This window comes from Hippoglossus hippoglossus, chromosome 4, assembly GCF_009819705.1.
Source record: "Hippoglossus hippoglossus isolate fHipHip1 chromosome 4, fHipHip1.pri, whole genome shotgun sequence".
In the NCBI taxonomy this organism is placed as follows: Eukaryota; Metazoa; Chordata; class Actinopteri; order Pleuronectiformes; family Pleuronectidae; genus Hippoglossus; species Hippoglossus hippoglossus.
In genome coordinates this window covers 5,746,445-5,766,965 of record NC_047154.1, presented here as the reverse complement: position 1 = coordinate 5,766,965, position 20,521 = coordinate 5,746,445, and the positions used below count along the sequence as shown (strand labels likewise).

The following is a 20,521-nucleotide window of genomic DNA, read 5'->3' as shown; positions in this document are numbered from 1 at the left end:
CAACACCGCCCCCTCTGGTGATTTCCCTTGTTGCCCGACCACTACTGTCCATTATAAACTGACCCAGTGGGGGAGGTGCAGGCCATGTAAAACCTTGAAGATGAGGCTAGGATCATTTCAAACTAATAATTAATTAAATAGATTTTTTGTTTTTAACATCTGCCAGTAAAGGGACTCAGTTGGTAGAGGAATCATCGTGCTTGCTTTTGACCAGCTCGTGAAACAATATGTGAGAGAAGATCATAGCTTGTATGAAAAGTTTGGTTGCCTATGTCATTTTTTTCCTTGTGTGTCTGAAGTTAGTGAGGTTTACTTTGATAGTATTGGTCACCTTTCTAACATGCTTTTGAAATGATAGATTTGAATCTAGAATGATTCCAATATATTTAAAATCCAGCGCCCCTTTAACTTTTCTCCTTTAACAAAGACATCAAGTTTGTGAGTCTGTCTGGATTTTCGTAAAAAACTTGTGGCTTGTTGCTATTTATATCTATGGATCTATAACTGTTTCATTATAAACATGTTTGATATATATTTTATTAGCCAATCAGCTTTATATAGGAGAACCTTTTACATACCAACAGTTATGTTTCTGATGTGCATAATATAAAAAAATCGACATGTTTCACTGAGTACTTTAAAAGCACGATGGTCACAAAATCGAACCCAATTTTTGATAGAATCTGTTATTTTTTCAGCAGTAAATATTATTACATTTTGTAGTTACCTCTATAGTATACACTATACTTTCCACCATTCCCCACTGCTGAAGCATAGGATAGCTGTGAAGTAGTATCGAACTGCTTGTCATGTTACCACGCAGAATCAACCACGACTAAAACGTAAATTCTGTCCGACAGCTGAAATATGACAACTTGTCATTCATACCATAAAGGTAATTTCTTAGCAAGCTGCTGGAAGTGAGCAGGATGAATTAGCCTTAATAAGGACAACTATGGCAGCTGTGACTCAGGAGGTAGAGTGGGTCATCCAATAATCGCAAGGTTGGTGGATCGATTCCTAGCTCCTCCAGTCTGCATGTTGAAGTGTCCTTGGGCAATACACTGAACCCTAATTGTCCCTGATGACAGTGTGAGAATGGGATGTGTGAATGTTGGAAAATATGCTTTGTGTGAAAGGGTGAATGTGATCTTGTGACGTATGAGCACACAAGATCACAGTCCTTTTACCAGTTTATTCAGCCTGCTGAGGACGGTTATTATGTACAGTCCCCAAAAAAGTAACTGGTCTAAAGAAAGTGAAGTGATTTTAAAAGGAATTCAGTGCAGCATTGCAACCACTATGTCCTATGGTCGTCTTCCTTCAACTAGTGACTACATAAATGTCCGGACTTTCTCCGGAGTTTGCATTTCACACATGAACAATGCTGCAGGACATTCTCCCGTCAGACTTGTTCACAACAACACAAATCACTGGAGTGTTCAATGTGGCACCGCTTTTCATCCTGAGATATTTTTATTGTTTTAGTTTTTTCATTTTTGCGTCTGCTGCGTGTTGGAAATGTCATCAACACACCCACTTGCTCGCAGTGAATCATCGGGAGGATCTCCTGCTGTGTTCTCACATTAGTTAATTTGGACATTATCTGGAGTATTTATTAGGAGGATGGCAGAAGAAACTCTAGAGAAAGTCCGGAGCCTCTCACAGGGACATTTGCGTTCTCGCATACAGCTCCTCCAAATAATAAGGGATTATTTGGAGTTCTGTGCATGACTGAAAGCATCTTGTGAAAGTCTCTGCAAGCCACAGCCTCATCACATTTGCATTTATTAAACCTGGGAAAGTAACAGTGCCTCTTACCTGCTGTAGTCTTTATTATGTCTGTAGTGTTTCTCAGGCCCATAAAATCAAACTGGTAGAGACGCCAGTATTTTTGGTCGGACGCCTCCACAGAGTTCTTCCTCCACTTGTAAATCATCTCATCTCGTGGGTATCCATCTGCAATTACACAGAGCATGTGTGTGACCCTAGGTGCTACGTGGCGCATTGGATACCCTGTGCAGACAGACCTAGGGCCACCCAGAGCAACATTTGTCTTGTGCCGGAGGCTGGTTAATGAAAAGACAGTCTGGAACGAAGACAGAGGCAGAAGGAATGTAGATTAAATGAAAGTTTTGGTTCAATAAGGTACTGAATCCATCTTGATGTTGTGCCTGACCTTCACATGATGTGCACCAAGCCTAGGAGTGCTTTTACAATCGATCAAGTGAGGTTAGTGATGGGTTAATGATTCCATCTTTGGTGTCGCACTAGCCTGAATCCTTCCCATCTTAAACAGACATATAATCGTTTTAAGAAGAAAAGGTAACAATATTATGATCGTACCTGATGGCACTTCGATGTAATAGGTTTTCAATTAGGAAAATCATGAACTGTGAGAGAGAATGTTGCCCTAAATAGTAATTATTTTCAAATCTGCTTTACGAATCAATTACAATAACATTTACCACTGTTCTTATTTGCTATTAATTATGTCGTCACAGATTCACTTCTGAATTCAAAATTTGCAGAAAATAATAGTTTATTGTTAAATAGCTCTTGAATAGACAGAACAGGCCAAGTTCCGGCGAAGCATCATACAGGGTACAAGACCATGACACACAGCAGATATTAAATAATAAAATCGGAACAGAAAATGTTTATTCATCGTCGACATATTTGGTTGCAGGAACTTCAGCACGGGAATTTCTAAAGAATTTCTGTAGCCATCTAGAGTTGTTTCTTTTCCCTGCACTACTGCTGGTAGTTTGTGCCTCTTTTCAACTACTATAAATTCAAGGTCTTTTAAGTTTGCACGATTCCTTGTCAAGCTCTCCAAAGGTTTTCAACAGGTCAACCCTCACCTCAAACACAGTTTTCCTCATAATTTGGGAAATTCTCTGATTCCATCATTTCTTTCATTCACTGAAAAGCTTCTTCTTTGTTCGGCTTATTGGCGGCTGGCAACCAACGTCAAGGTGCATTACCTCCATCTACTGCTGTACTTCTCTTTCCCTCATGGGGACATATACATATTACTGAAAGCCAGTAGCTAAACAAACTAATGCACTATACTTGCAAAGATTTCTATTCTGGTTCCATCTGTCCTTAGAATGTTATCCCAGAAACCGGCTGAAACACAACTCGAGATTTCTCCAGCTCACTTTGAAGCTCTTTTTATGTCCTGCGTATTTCTACAATCCACACCAGCCTTCAGACGTCTCGCATTGAGTTTCTTCTTAGAAATATCTTGACAACATAACAAAGTCTTCGGCGACTGCCTTGTTATCTTTTTTGATAAAAATTTCCTGTGCGCTCAGGCAGCTCTCTCCTCTTTGGCATTGAGAGAAAGAAACAGAAAAAAAATTGGCCCCTTTTTATGCAGTAAAACCTTCATCCATTAGTTAACTTATTTATACATCTTTTGAAGAACTAATTTAATTTCATCCAGAGTAACCATTATTATCTGGAACACATTTTATGTCTGTCATTTATATAAGAGAGTATTTTTTTCAGTAACGTAACCTGAGGAAACCAATCTGATTTTCTACTTTATACAACATATTTTTTCACATATGAAATCACAACGTGAAAAACCGTAAAATAGAATTTGATATGTAAAGGGTTAGTCTTTTTTACTAAAATCTTTCTTATTTGTGTTTCCCTGGGCAGTGTTTCAGTACCAAGCCACTGTGAGGATCTTAACACAAAGAGGGATGTTAGTATTAAATAATTATTTGGAAGACAATTACATGAGTCAAACCAGTTCCACTGTTTATAGGGACATCTGACTATTGATTTTTGAATTGGATCAGTCTCCTCAAAATGTTTCCATGTATTTTCTGAAATAGACAATTAAAATGTGTTGTCTTTATTGGTCAAGTCTGTTTTAACACAGCTACAGTAACTGCAAAATAATAATCTGCATGTTTGGTCAGTTTAGTATTTAAAAATAAAAATAGGCCAGTGTCTCAGTGTAGTGATTTCTGTGGAAATATCCAGTGTAAAAGGGATTATCACCACCGTGCAAGAGAAAGATTAATTTACAACTGCGGTAATGAAAAGGTCTTATTGTCCAAAAATATTTAATACTAGGATTCAGCAGCCTTCTATTACTGAGTGTTTTGATGTTCCACATTAAAATGTACTGATGGAGATGTGACTCTAACAGGGAAGCACTAGGGCAAATACAAAAAATAGACCGTATAATGACAGTAAGTTCAGTTGGAGTGGAAATATTTCATGAATTTAGAAACATTTAATATTTTCACACAATCACATATAATGCAAACATGTAGCTGTGACCAAAGTAACCAAGTGCAATGAAATGGTTTGTAAACTACTGTTAAGCTTAAGTAATTCGTCATTTTGTGACTGCAACAACTTATCCAGTTTTTTGATTAACACGTTAGCAAACAAGTGCCTATTCAAACATCCAGTGGAAGCGGGGCAATGTTAGCAATTTTTATAATTATTTATCTATCATGACAACATAAATGTCACTTTATTTTAGCTCTGCTCCAGTCTACAAAGACAAATATCTGATTGTCAGATGGAATATAGTTTCGGTTAATATTTTTCAGCAGCTGGTTGCTGTGGCTGGAAGAAGGTTAAATCATAGAGTAAATTTATGGTTCATAAAGCAAACAATTAGCTTAAAAAAAGATAATAAAATGCTCCATAGGGCTGGAGGAACCATAGTTTAGTGATAATTATCCAAAATAAAAAAAATAAAAAAATCCAGCTGTGAAACTTTTTGTCAAGAAATTTGATTAAACACATTAAGGGAGCCAGTCATATTTTCTGAACCTTAAACTTCTTAATAATGAGAAGAGTAATATTTAAAATTGCCCGAAGAAAGTCTTTCACAGACATATCAGAATTTGCTGATATGCACCTATATGAAACATTCTTTTTATTGCTAAACATTTTGTAAACAATGCAGAAAAGATGTGCATTTCTGTTTACAATTTTTAAAATACATTTACTTTCTTGATTCAAGTTTTATTTATTTGGTTGTAATTGTGTTTTTAGTAATTTATTATAAATTTCATGATTAAAACACATTTTGGGAATAAATGGCAAATTTGTTTCAATGTGTATAATTATGTATCGGTTTCCGTAGTTTTTTTTAACTACATAATATCTGCATCGTTCCAACAAATACATATTGGTCGTGTTCTATTAATTTTACTATTGCATCTTTTCAGACATGACTTCCGGGTAAAATCTGGGGAATTAGCTACAGAGTTTTCCTGTCACACATGCACAACACAGCAGGAGGTTCTCTGCTCAGACGCGTTCACAACAGTCACAAAACCTCTGTATTATTCAGGCGAGTGGTGGAGCAGCCTGGTGCAACAGACAGAGGCAGGATTATATGTATTAACTCCACTGCAGAGATCACATGATCATGTTTACAGCACCACAACACCATTGTCAGCTCTTATGGCCTCGAACTCTCTACACATCTACTTCGGTGTCTTCTATGTGTGTGACAACGCCTTTTCACCCGGAGATATTTGTTTTCTCTTTTTCTTTTTTTTTTTTGCATCTGACGTGTGTTAGAAGTGTAGTGAACCCCAGTGCGTGTCTGAAAGCACCTTTAGTAAACAACCTGATAACTGCGCTCTCTTTATGTCTCTTTATTTATGCTGCATATTTGGATTGCACTCAGTTGATCATTCCAATTCCCCAGAGACATGATGGATTTGTAATGGTAAAAAAAGGTTATAATGTCCCCTCAGATGAAGCCAAGCAGTGATCTTGATACTTTAGATCCACTGCAGATAACATGTCACTCGTGCAGCATGATTCATTTAGTGCTAGATACAGGACATTTAAAGTTAAGTAGATGAACGACATTCACTCTGTAGAGCTGTTATGAAACGAGCTAGCTTGAGTCAAAGGTTAGTCCACAGTACTTGGGGTTTTTTTCCCCCAGACGAGCTGATGCATCTGTACTGCTGAGGCTTCCTGAGACACTTTGGAGTTCACTTTTAATGAAGGGGTCGACTCAAAATTAAAGCCCTGCTTCTTGGCAATAAATAGTTACATAATCAGGGAATACAAGAAAACAAAGGAATGCCACATAAAACAGCTTGAAATGTTCTAATAGGAAGTTATAGAAATAGATGGTGTTTCTGTTTGAGCAAATGGGCCCCTGAACACAGGCATGTAAAAGGCTCCTGATCCCTCCCCCTCAAGCTGATTTCAGACAGGTGAGGGGTGACCCAGCAGGCAGAGGCAGGATGTAACGTACTCATTCGCCTGCCGGAGATCACATGATTATGTTTGCAGCACATCGAAAACAGCGTCAGCTTTTATCACCGCAAACTCTTTTGTCTTCAACGTGCTTGGCACTGCTTTTTCACACAGAGATATTTCTATTATTTTATTAAAAGCAGCTATAGAGATCAATGTGTTGTGGAAGGTGTACTTACAGCTGGAGAAGATGAGAGGGCAGGAGTGCTCGTCCATGGGGAAGTTGTGCAGCTGAAGCTGGCATTCTGCGTTTATTGTCAGTCTGCAAAGAAAAGAGTGAATGTTTACTGTTTTGCTACAGTAGTAAACCACATGGGTAAATACAATTTTATTTTATTTACTGGCAACGTATCTTATATCATTTTTATTATTATAATACAACATTAACATGTGAGTGAATGCATTGGTGAATATTCGTTTTTTAAGTTGTCCCTCAGCCTCTAGAGTAGTAACGATTATTACAAAAGTCTCGACCAGTTAACAGTTGCCACCCCTCTGCGGTTTAGGGATTTGATGAGAATAATCCGTTAGTGTGAGACTGAGCTGTGAGATTGAAACATCTCTAAATCATTGAGCTTCAGAACACATGGACTGGAGCTGGGAAAAATCTGCCCTTTACAGCCTCATTCAGTTTCTACATAAATTGCCAATCAAGTTCAATTGTAGTTAACAAAGACCTTTTAAACCGTTTTTAAAAATAACCACCAGTGCTCATTGGTAGCTGTGGCTCAGGAGCTCGAGTGGGTCGCCCCCTAATCAGAAGGTTAGTGGTTTGACCTCAGACCCGGTCACCCCCATTCAGGGCTTTGATTGGTCATTACAACTAGAACAGCGCTATATAAATACAGACCCTAATTTTTTTCTAATTTAAGTTTTTCAGGCTTAGATATAATCTATCATGTATATTATAAGTAAATATTAGATTAAATACACATACACATTTCATTAATACATCAGTCGCTCGATAGCAAATTAAAGGTTGTGAGTCCATGTTTTGTTTGGATTTTGTAGATGTGCACATGGGGACACATTTATCAGCAGGTAATAAAGTAAATATCGCAAATGCAACATCATTGCATTCTTGTTAACATGCTGTGTGCTTAATGTAAGACTGCATTAAATGAGAGCTATTATCTACGAGAGAAATAACCTGAATTGGAAACATAAAGATGTATTCTGATGACTTTTATCGGCCTCCTCAGGAAACCTAGGCCCTGCAGTGTGGACAGACCTTTGACAGCTTCCATTGGCCAATAACTTACAAAACTCATAAAACACACATTTCTAGATGTGATGAGTAGCTGTGTTCACTCTCTGGACAAGTATTGACAAACATTGGTGTGGTGTGAAGACGGACACAGTTTGACATTGTATATCTTCCCACTGTTCTGGTGCCATGTGTAGCTTCATGATAAAGTATTGACAAGCTTACACACACACTTCTTAGGAAACAGCCAATTGCAATTATCACATGTAGGTTCTGTGTAAATCTGTCTGTGGTGTAGCTACAGGCCAGCTGTCCCTTAAGACAACACAAACCTGCGGATATAATTTTGAAGCCAATTTGTGGTTGGTGTTCAATTATAAACTGGTTGAAGCAAACAAATAGATTCTCAGCTCAAAAAGAAAGAGGCAACAAGAAATGCGCTTGACCTCTTTAACATGATGAAGTATTTTCACACATCAGCCTGAATTAACAGAGCCTGAAGATAAGGTTGTTTCAGTACACCAGGAATCTGTGTTCCCCTGAAAATAGCGTTTAAATCATCTGACTGAGAAACAAGCGAAGTCTGCTTTCTGTTAAAGTTTGGGCTGCAGTTGTAGTCATGCTTGCGTAATCTACATTTCTACTATTTCCAGAAATCTCTTTGTCTGCCTGTGGAACGCATATCTGAACAACCATTCATAATATTGGCTTCACATTGGCATGTGTATGGTTAATGGCCCAATTAAGACAGGCAATCAGACAATATTGATAAACTTTGTTTAATATAAATAATAAAATAAAAAATAAAAGCTTAACTAAATCATTCAAACTTGAATATGAACCAAACACGTGAGCAGTAATAACATTAATTCAGTTTCATGTTATTAAAAACATTGACTATAAAATTGGTGCAAAAAAACAGAATCCAGTTGAACATGGACGTGCAACAGCTTCATTGCAGATAAACCAGGTTGGATGAACACAAAACTCTACACACAATGTCCAGCACACAAACTATAGAAGGTGACAGTGTATTCTAGACCTCCAGGGTATTACCAGAGGCCAAGAAAACAGCCCATTACAAACAGGCCTGGTTAAAAGGGGCACTGCACTAGTGGATGAAAATACGCAGCTCACTCATTTGCTTGGATAGGGGCGATCAGAACATGGATTAACTTTTAATGCAAAGCAATTAAATAAGTATTCTGTTTTGTTTGTCCAATCACATATATGCATGCATAGACGCCTATAAAATCCTTTCTCATATTATTAAAAAACAGTGTTTGGCAGTCTGAGAAGCCTTTCAATTCACAAATCTGTGTCAAACATTAGCATTGTAATTGTGAGGATGGTAGCCAGTCAATATTACATTCAGCTCAAAGCCCCACTCTAGCCTACTTGCAGCCTCTCAGAAGGTCTTTAGCCCCTTTTTGTGTCTTCAAGGTAGCAAGGCTGCAGCTTCAGTCCACCTCACAATTGTGTATTAATAGCATGAACATGGATTCGAGGAGGCCTTATTCTTCTGCCTTTGTCAATGTGTGTAAAAGGAAGAGCCAGAAACGCAAGACGGACGTGGACGCTGTGACACTGTTCCTGGCCTTGTTTGGTTCAATGTAAACCAGCAAAGGATTGAAACGGCAATTTAGTGACATCTTTCTATAAAAAGGGTCTTTTGTCCACTATATAACAATTCCAAGAAAATGTGTATAATAAATATGTTAAGATAACATAAAAGACTAAAGCAGAGAAAGCACTTTAAAAGCCCCCTGCTCTGGTATGATGTGTAAATTTCATTACAGCGTGGAATTGGAACAATACCATGTGTATGGGAGAGGCATGGATATCGTGAAATGTCATCTCTGTTTACTCCAGCCAAGCCACTGCACAATTAATACTAAATGACATTTCACTGTCTTCCTCTCAAGCCATCGACGGATATTAGTGCTCAAAGTGTGCACGCTCCTGAATAGTCAACATCAATAGGACTGCATGAGAAAAGGATGTAGCTGGGCTTTGTTTGAGACTCGACTAGCTCTCTATGAATTGTTACATTTCCCTCGGCCCAACACGATGCATCACAGATCGTGTAATCCTCCACATCTACAATACCTAACAGTAGCGATTAAGAATCTGGATTTTTTTTCATAATTATTTTTTCATGGAATAAGCGATAATAGTTGTAAAGGTTAAATATTGAACATCCCCCCCCTCCCACTCCACAAGTGGATGAGACGGTACCAAAAAAGGAAAATTACAAACAAAAAATACAAAAATACAAAATTATATTATATTTCTCTATCATGATTGGTCACTGGTGGCGGACTGCCCGTGGGGATCACCGGAGCATTTCCCATTGGCATGAGGGTGGTTTTGGTTTTGCAATGACCACTCAACTTGACCAGCAATGATATAACAAGCAGGAACGAGTTGATGGACCTCTTGGCACAGGCACAACTCTTAGCTTACCTGTTAACCTACCATGCCGGCTGCTCTGCTGGAATGCAGTGGCGCAGCTAATGACAGGTCTCTCTTTCTACAATTAGTTTGTCATGGATACTTTTTTACATTTGCTGGTCGATTACATTTTCTTAAATATATTTTGTTATCTGGTTGACTTTCTTGCCAGATGAACATAGTGGCCATAGTCGTCTACATCAAGAAATACAAAATGAATGGTCTTTAGGACTCCTAGTCTCTTGGTTTGTGGGAGGATGGCCAGGGATGGAGTCAAATTTCCAGCCTGAATTATAGTTTCTACCCGCCCCTGTTGTGTATATTTACTCTTGTCAAGATGCAGGCAACTCATTAAACCTCTCTTCAGGTGTATATGAGAAGGAGGTTGAGTAGACCTCTAGGCTGTGAGAATCATAGGCAAATACTGTATGTTGGCAAAGACTGAAGCATCTTTCTGGGATTTAGAGATATATGGAAGAATATTCTTGGGTGAGAAGCCAAGGAAAACAAAGAGTGATGATGGATTAATGAATGTTTTAGGAATATAGTCAAAAATGAACTTCCTGAAAGTGCATAACTTCGCTGGCCGAGACGTCTCACACAAGCACATTAAAGGAAAACCCAAATGCTAAAGCCACAACACAACTACAAAAGCGACTCACAGAAACCCAACCACAGTTGAAGTAAGTGACAATGCAACAAGCAAAATAACTTACTGCGGTCATGTTAGTAATCATCGGTGAAAACGTGGACAAGCAAGCCGCTGCTTATAATGAATTTGTCTATACCATGTGTTAAGGTACAGGTGGAGCAGCCAAAAAGGAGGGAAAAAAAAGTTTTTACGAAATCTTTTTGGGTGCAACAAGCACCTCTACCGTAACACCTCAAATAGACAGGGATCACATTTCAAGCGGCAGCTGGCTTGTCCGGGTTTTCAGAAAATGTCGTCCCACTGTCAACATCCGTTGTTACTCACTTCCGTTGTTTTTGTGTTTCCGTTGTGTGGCTTTTCTATTTGTGTTGTCACTTTTTCATTCATGCTTTCTGTAAATGCGCTTGTGTGAGACGTCTTGGTCACTGTACATAATGTTGAAACTCAGTGTGGATCAGACTACCACTGCTGTCTTACCTATAGGTTCTCAGATGGTGTGATGTTTTTGATAAGGTCATAATGCTGTAAATCAGCGCCTTAATTGTGATGTAGTATATAATCCAGTAAATTATCTAGAGTTTTAGGAGGAAGTTTTGGGGAAGGTTCATTTTAGGGACAACTGAGAGAGGAAGTAAAACTTTTCCTTGACAGATATTTGAATGCTGGAATACCTTTTGTGCCACATCCCATAGGTACTGTCATTCCTGTATTAACATTCAAATGTTACGACAATGCCAAAAAGATGCTTATTAGTGAAAGAGCACTTTATATTAATGTGGAGTGCTACAATTACAAAGAGTGCTTTGGGGCACAAGGGTGGCTGCCTTAGTAAATTGGTGCTGGAAATTAACTGCAGTTTGCGCTGCAATTGCTAATAACAGGGGCTAATTGCTTTGTGGTGTTCTTTTTGGGGAAAGTTAGCATCGCAAATTGTTTCACATGAAGGTCTTAGTGATAGAGGCTGCTTGAATTTGTGACAATGTTAACAAATTGGTTTATTGATAAACATTATTGGTTCCAAACAGGTCATATAAATTGTCACACTGCACAGAAAATTGGGGATTTGTGAATGGCATTACAGGAACAATGTTAAGAAATGCTAATGATGATTTCAGATAACACACTATGTAATAACCCATAAATTAGACTGAATGTATAAATAGCGATTTCTTTTTTTTTTTCATCAAACTACATGTTAATTGAGTCATTTTCCGGTTTAAATGATCCAATTTAAAAAGGTAATTATTTCCATTCTCATTCTATAATAGCCCCTAGCTCTATGTCTAAGCAACTCATTTGGATAATGTCGACTATCTTGACTCAACAGGTGAATAAACACTGCGTATGCCCCAAAATGGTGCCTGCTGGCTTTCCAACACGTAATCCTCTATTTAGAAAATCTGATTCTGCAGTGAGTAACACAAGGGTCATATAAAAGGGTGTTGATGGAAAAGTCAGGTGAGAGACGTCTAGTAATTAAATAATATTTGATTAGGTTGTCAGCCAATTTCAGCTATTGTATCTGTGAAATGCCCATCAGAGGCACATTAATAACTTGTGCGATCAATCATTTTGTGGAGTGTTTCAATATGATCACGTTCCATTATTGATTAATCAAAAATAATCAGATTAATCTATTAATAGTTTTTTCTATAAACAATAAGATCAGGTTGCAATTTCCCAGGGAGATCTGGATGGTTGAAAACATTTGGCATTTTGTCTTGAAATATTACAGAAACATTTAAGATGCTTATATGCATCACATAAATGTTGCAGCTCTACAATAAACTTAATCACCTATATTTGATGACACTGTTTGAAACGTCACTGTTGACATGGCAAGGTTCAGGTACATGTAATTAACTAGTATATGGGTGCAACAAATGTGCACAGCCGCAGATAACAGTGCTAATTATTTTGCTGGTATTTTCACTGGCAGACTGCCGGAGCACACAGAAGAACTGGTAATAAAACATCCTGTATAATTAAGGACGAAAACTCTAAATGTGTGTATATACATTTTAATCCTCGTCCCTAAATGGTAAAAGCCTTAGCTCGATTTATCTCTTAATATGTGTGTTTACCTTAAGGTGTAAAGTATTTTCCCATCATTCCATATTCTGAGCAGCTGGTTAGGCATCGTAATCCAGTGGGAATCCGCATTCTTGGAGTTCCTGAAGATGGTGTCTGGCAGCCAAATAAGTCCGACCATATTGCTGTTTAGAGTCAGTATCTTCATCGTGCTGTTGTATCTGAGACGGCTGTCAATCCACGTCTGGGCAAAGATGATGTCGATTTGGTATTCCTAAAATAAGAGAACCACAAGTCATGGAAGTGGATAAATGTGCAGTGTCACTTGGTTTCGTTTCATTTCCAAAACATCATAATAATTCAGTTCTGTATTCTCAGCAAGAGACAGACAAAAAGGGAACAAATTCACCTGCTACTCAATAGAATCGATTTTCCTTTTAAATGAGCGTGAGTAGAAGCATTATGTGTTTCAGCAGCACATCTCTGTGTGCCATCTATCATTCATCACTTTCACCAGCGGCACCATCTATCATTTTACATGTTCACTGGGCCATATGTGGAGCACAGACCTCACCTGGCATCTCTCACTGATCTGCCTAACTCACCGTTGTGCTGACCACAAACTCCCAGGATGCAGTGCATGTGTTTTCAGCAATAACTGCACAACAGCAGCAACTCTATTTTGTTGAAAAAACATAATCTATTAGATCTGAAGTGATGCATAAAAAACATGTCGCACTTAATGTCAGGCTCATGAGTATGCCAGGTTACATTTCCGTTATGGAGTTTATAAGGTCAGTTAAGTTACTTATGAACGTTTCTATGATGACACTTTGTAACAACGTCAGTGATCATCACAACTTGAATGATTTAGTCCTTCAAAGATGGTGGTGCGGCTTGTTTTCTTTCTGTTATGCTGCATGAGAATTGGCTCCTGAATCCCTTTGTCCAAGATCTATTAAATCATCAGTAAACAATTAGACTTGGTCCACAGCCATGTTAGTGGCCTTACTATTTAATGTTCACGATGTCAGTTTGGTGTGTAAAAAGGAAACCTGCTAGCAAACTGATGCATATTCACACACCTGGCTGTAGGACATGATCATGCATTTGAAGTTGTTTTTTTGGTGACAAACATTAGTTAATTATTCACTCTTTGATTTCTGTGTTTGTTCTCTACCAGCCCCTTATGGAAATATCACATTCTTGAGCTTCTTCTTTGTTGTTGTCTAACTGTTGTCTAATTTTTACTTCTTTTAGTCTCCATGTGATCATTTCATGTTACTTTCTTTACTATGCAAGATGTGTTTTCAACCTGTTGTTAGAACTGGATTACATCTATAATGAGTATGTATACAGAATTTTTCATTCAGATCAGAATGAAACGATCCACTAGATTGTTTTTGCAGTGTTCAGTGTCTTTTCTCAATCGTAAACTGAATACAAACATTTTCCTCTTTCATGTTGAGGCTGTGTTGCTCAGATCATGTAATGTTAACATGACAAAGGTACTCAGCTGAGATATAACCATCAGATGTCTTCGTAGCTGTTACTTGTGGTGATTTAACACCTTAAAGTGTGAAAAACACAGAAGTCACAGTTGGTCACACCATTTCCTATGAGTAAATGTACACTGTCAACATACAAAACCTCCAGGTATTTCTTCCTCCCTACAGTGATGGTGGAGGGCAGTGTGTAGTCTTACTGAACCCCCGGCCTGTCAGTTACAGTAGCTGCTTGTGTGAAATTAGTCAAAAATAATGATCCTGTTAATGACAGTAAACTGTATCATAGATTAGAGGGAAAACATCAGCAGTAAATTACTCTGTAAAACCTATGTGTAAAAAGGTTTTGATTGAAAGAACCACTGACAATCTATATACAATTTCATCAGATGAACCACTACAGTATTGTGTATAAGAAGATATGTGATTGCTTAGCTAGTTACTGTATAAAGATGGTAACAACAGTTATTTAAAAATGATGTAGATAAGACTGATGGATCCCAGTTTATGCCTAATTTTTCTGACAATGCCGACACTAGGTGATTTTCAGCCTGATTTGCCATTCGCAGACGGGTTTTGCTAATCGCCGACAAAAAACCCAGATTGGTGCTTGATCGGCAGTTTGCTGTGTGTGAACTCTTCACTGACGCTGTTGGAGACGCTTTTTGATTAGTACCTGTCAAGTCTGACTTCCAACCTCCTGGAAGTTGGAATTGGTGACAACTCCAGCCAGGTGGTGAGGGTACACGTGTTTTTTGCACATGCCTGGAAACGGGAATTGCATTGAAATCAAGTAATAACCATGCATGTGTTGGACAGAGTAACACAGACTCAGTGCAGTTTATATTAACTGCATCGGCCTCGGGTCCGGTTCAGACGGAAAAAACTGAATGCCTGTCAAGTTCAGGTCAGTAGTTTGGCTTGGACAAAATTATTCGGCCAGAGCTGTATGGAGCTGCTCTCTATTCATTCTTTCACAGGTTGACACAGAAGAGCAGATTGATCATTCAGATTCACGTGTCTCTTCTTGCTTGTGTTTTTGCGATTGAAGTAGTTTGGGGTCCAGTCTGGGGTTTCTCCTGGTGAGAGATGCAGTGTGTGACCTCCCCCGTCGCCAGTCAGTCGTGTAGTGTGAACTCAAGCGACTCCAAGACTCCTGATCACACATCATGAAGTTGTGTGGTGTGAACTGTGCAGCTATCTGTCAAATTTGAAAGTTGTGTAGTGTGATCTCGGCTTTAGTGGGGCCACACACTCGCACAAACAAAGCCAACAATTCTCCTCGGCAACAGTTGGGCTTTAGAGGCATCTTTGGTGACAATATATAAACAGAAAAATATGTAATATAATGAAAATATTAAGTGCGTCCTGCAACTTTCATAATGCTGCCACTACCTAAATTACATTTGACCTTCTACCCAGTCTCTGCACCAGTTTGAATAGCTCACTAATAAGAATGACGTCTATAATCAAGAGAGCCACTAGGTGCTCATGACCTGTAATTGTTTGGCACTCAGCTGATTTTAATAAAGGAGAAGAACCTGAACAATTTTGTTAGATTTAATGACCAGAGGAGGAAAAGTGCTGCAAATCAAATAAACGAGTGTAAAGCGCTGGGAGAATCACATTAGGAAATGGTGAGTTACAGATAACACACCTGAATTTCCAGCTTAGTAATGTCTTCTATAATTCCACGTGAGTGTGTACGTTAAAATGTGCCGAAAGAGTATTGATCCCACCCCCCCTCCGCCCTCCCTGCTGCATGCAGCTGCTTTGAGCCCTTACAGGAGGCATCGCTGTGTAGAAAATGGGTCTTTCACTGCGAAACCTCAGAGGAGCTGCTATATTAAGGCTGCTGAGTTAGAGGTACTGTATATACTTGCAGTAAAATCAAAGCTACTGCTGCACACTGAAAATGGACCCTACATGATGAATTTATTCAAACTGGAGTGCGGATCAGTTTTACCCCAGGGAAATGGGAAGCTCGTGTTTTGGAATAAAGAGGTACACACTGTATAGCCAAAAGTATTTCTGTCCTATAGCTTTGGTGTATTTATGGTCCCAACATGTATTAACCATTGTTTTATAGCTCCTCCTTCTGTTAAGTATATTGTATTTGTCATGTTGCAATTCAACTTCAACACTGTTAAATGCAGTTGTACCTGCTGTTCTTTTGTCATTGTGATCTGTTGACCACACAACAAGGCATGACATTGAGTTTATTTTTAATAGAAAAACTACGGCAACAAAGTGGCATCTAATAATATTGAATAAATCTAAAGTGCTGTGATACAATTTAAAAGTTAAATTGAAATACGTATTGTATATGTGCTAATATATAAGTTAGAATAAGGACTGTTTAGTGAATCCAAATCAATTTCACCCTGATTATAAGTGACTGTAAATTAATTTATTGCTGATAATTGGTAAATCTAAATCCAATTCACCCATATAGTTAGTAAATATAAATTCATTTCACACAGATAAATGGTAAATATAAATTAATTTGACCCAGATAATTAATAATCTAATAGATAAATAAACGTTGCTTGGATAATTAGTAAATGTAAATATGTTTTCCTTTTGAAATTGATTGTGATTAAACTGGTTTAGATTAGTTAATTTATTCAATGTTTTTTAAATTAAATTTGTAGCATTTAAAATCCACTCAATTATATTACATGTCACTTTGTTGCCATAATATTTAAGCAACCCTTGATCACAATTTTTACAGTTTAGTTCCACTTAAGAAAAATCGTACTAATACAAAACACTGTTAGACAACGAGCGCAGTGCCTGTTCTAAAGCCTGCTGCGATGGACTGTTTCCTTGGGATGATGCTGGTTGCAGCTTTCCTTCTGAAACTCCACACGTCAACTATGATGAATCAAATTCTGTTTTTTGCACAGATTTTATAGTCAATGTTTTGTATAACATGAAACTCAATTTACTTTATTACTGTTAACATGTGTCTTATATACAAGTTCGAATGATTTACTCAAGTTATTTGTTTCATGTATTGCATGTCAGCTGTTTCAGAGATCTGTGAAGCACTCGACACAATGTTCTGTCTCAAATTCACAACTTTTCAAAACAAAAGCTCTGTAATTCCACTCAATATAGAAATCATTGCAGCAACAAAATGAACAAGGGTTACACAATTGTGCTCCAATGAATTTTGCTGTCATGTCGGAAATCGGCACCAGTGAATGTCAGTCCAATATGGTGAAATAAATACATTTTTCGAATGATCTAGCAGGGATTTTAACCTGAGGTTTAACCCAGGTGCCGACCACTGCTGTAGCTTATCAGAGGACATAGAAGAAGACATGTTCCACTTGGTCCACAGACTCCCCAGCCTGTCTTATTAAACATAAACAGAGAAGTTCTAATCTCCTTATCTGCTCCTTCTCCTACTTTCCTATTAGCATCCCCCACCGTCTCTGTCCTTGTTCACTGCTGTTCAGTGTAGAAATAACTCCTTTTATTCAGACATGAAATAGTCACAACTTTAACATCTGAACATATAAGTAAAATAAACATGTTCCTGCCTAAATGTGTGTGTATATTTAGGGCAGAGGGCTTACTTAATGTTCAAAAGTCCAGTTCTCTTCACTGCACTACTGTAAATTAGGACAAAGCATGCAGCTCCAGCTCTGCAGTGTGAGGCAGACACTTGCCGTAAAAGCCATACAGTCCATACTGTATCTGTCCTGTGCTTTGAGACATCTTGTCATGTTCCCTTGTCCGGGACCTTGTGTCCTCATTAGACCCAGTTTAAGGTCACTTGCAACAAAGAAAACGTCATCACCCACCTGCAGTGACCTGCTGCTTGTTGTCAAGTGCACAGATACAGTTAGAAGGAGGAATCTCTACTTTGATTCAATGTGCTGCAGTGCAACAACAGCCAGGGTTTCACATATGCACTATGTGGTGAACTTCAGCAATCGGTTCTGAGGTAACCAGTCCAATAAAGATCAGGGTCAATGGTTTTACATTTCTACATTTATGTAACACAATAGGTAAAAATAAAACATTTTAGGTGCCTGTTGGAAATATTCGATGTATCTTCTGCTAAAAGGAACATAATACACTGTATCGTGGCCCTACATCCAATTATTTGTTAAATGCTGAATCTAATGCACTCTGTGAGAAACGTGAATTGTTGCTTTTTGTTGTTACTACATCCGGTATCTGCTTCAAATATTACCCCTTCTGAAAAGTTAAGGGCTTCGATCGTAGTAAGTAGAACAGTAGAGGGTCGCTTATGTCTTGATGGGAATCCAAACCTTACATTACTCTTCAAATGAATTTAGGGACTGTCTGTCACAGCACTATAAAAGACAGAGGGAGCTCGTAGTGTGTTCACACTGGTATCATGAAAGTTGTGAGCACAGGTGTAACAGGAAATATCTATTTTGATCGTTCATTACATTCTGATTGAACAGCACTGGAAGCATATTAATATTCCACTGAGATCTGTTCTGTTTGTGGCGTTACCAAGAGCCTCATTACATGATCCTCCTGCTAGTGACTTCATTACCAAAGTCTTCCAGCCAGAAAAACTGAAAAAATAAAGAAATATGAATTAGATGCACCACTGCGGTTTATTGAGTGAAATACCCTTTTTGTTTTTGCTACCTGAGTCATCCAATAACTAAGTTGGACCAGCTGACTTACCCATTGAAGATAATAAAAAATATCATGCCCATCTCATTTCACAGCAGGTATGAGCCAAACAATTAGTGAGCTGCAAATTGCGGGGACATTGCAAATTAATATTGTGCTGGGAGCCAAAAGAAAGCCACAGTACCAGGGATGTTGCATTAGCCCCGCCAGCAGCTCACTTATGCAGTCTGAAATGAACTGGCATGAACACTGTATTTCTCTGGGTATCCGTTGTGTGATAGACTTTGAGTGAGTGGCTCTCTCCACAGATGACAATAGCATTGGGGATCCCACTGGCGTCGGCTTTTGTTTTGGAAGGAAAATCTGGATTACACAAGGTTGCCTTTGACACTGCATGACCTCAGTGTAAAAATAGCTCCCGTATAATTACAAAGATGCTGCCTTCTCCAACTTAACATATTGTTTGTTGCTTCTTCTGAATGAGTCACTCATGCTGTGGTTCATCATTAGTGAGTCTGTAGAAGAAAAAATGACAGACGAATGGATGGAAGGTAGTTGACAAAAAATAACGGATGCTCACAGCAAGCGTAAAAAAAAAAGACTGATAACAGTCAAATATGCATGTGGAACGTTTTTGCACACACTTGCGATAGCCTGTAATCTCTGGATAGGTAACATGACTGCATGGAAACAGCTAGTAGTAGTGTGTTGGGAATCAGACGGATGTTAATTCACAGTTTGGTCAACTACAATATATGACGCCTGCAGCACTGTATTGCACTATGTATTTGTTGAGATATTGTTGCAGCTGTATGGAAAACACATATTGTCAACCAAGACACAATGCTAAGATTGTAGTGTGAGTCCTTGTACACACGATACATATATGTGGAAAATGGCAAATTCAGTCCCAGGGTCATTTTGGTGCCTACACCTAAAGGAGTGGAAAGTGAAAATAATAATATATCTTATAAGAATTGAACATGTCTTCTGAGTGAAAGTCCTGTTTTATACCCGACATATCTTGTTTCATTTATGCACTTTGTCAGTATTTATACTTAAACCAAGCATTGTTGTTTTGGCAAGAACTAACCAAGTGGCTTTGCTGCCTGAACCTCACTAAACAGCAAGCGCCAACTGAAAACAATCAGAAAGGAAAAACTACAAATAAGCAACATAACAATACGTGCAACCAAACAGTGTGCCAATGAACAAGCTCCATTCTTACCATGTGAGCTACATTCTTTGCCATCTATGCACTTCGTCAATATTTATGCTGGACCTAACCATAAACTTGTTTTCGCAAAAACCTAACCAAGTAGCTTTGTTGCCTAAACGTTTAACAGCAAGATAAAATAATTTTAAAAAAGCTTCAGAATACGTAAATCTACTAATTCCAAAAAACCTCTGTAGATCTTGAGAACCATTCTTCTTATCTGCTTCACACTTAGCATGTGTAGAATAGACTCCAGCAGCCACTCCTCTCAAACCATTCAGGCATTGTATGTAGGTATCCCCACCTGTATGTCAAAAGTCCGATACTTTAATGAGTCAATGTTAATAAGTTCATATCCTTTGGATATTGGAGTTTTTTTTTTCTTTGATTGTACTTTGATTTCCTAATTTTCCTCTTAAAGAGAAGGAAATGAATCACCATCGGTCTCATGGAGAAGTCATGACGCCCTGAATTATACACTGCATTGTAATTAGAAACAATACAAGTATGACAACTGATGGCCCTGTGTATAACTCCTTCTGACAATAGGGTTTCAAATGAGC

At 38.3% G+C, this 20,521-nt stretch overlaps 1 protein-coding gene across 4 annotated transcripts in view; it reads right to left on the bottom strand.

The window, feature by feature from the left end:
* LOC117760192 (gamma-aminobutyric acid receptor subunit gamma-3) overlaps positions 1-20,521 on the bottom strand; it is a 50,603-nt gene that overhangs the window by 7,790 nt on the left and 22,292 nt on the right. For all 4 annotated transcript variants that reach the window (XM_034583029.1, XM_034583030.1, XM_034583031.1 and 1 more), the window contains exons 4-6: positions 12,662-12,882; positions 6,444-6,526; positions 1,822-1,959 (exon numbers count right to left, since the gene is read on the bottom strand). In XM_034583029.1, the coding sequence (XP_034438920.1) occupies positions 1,822-1,959; positions 6,444-6,526; positions 12,662-12,882 (442 nt within the window). The remainder of the gene's footprint in view (positions 1-1,821; positions 1,960-6,443; positions 6,527-12,661; positions 12,883-20,521) is intronic.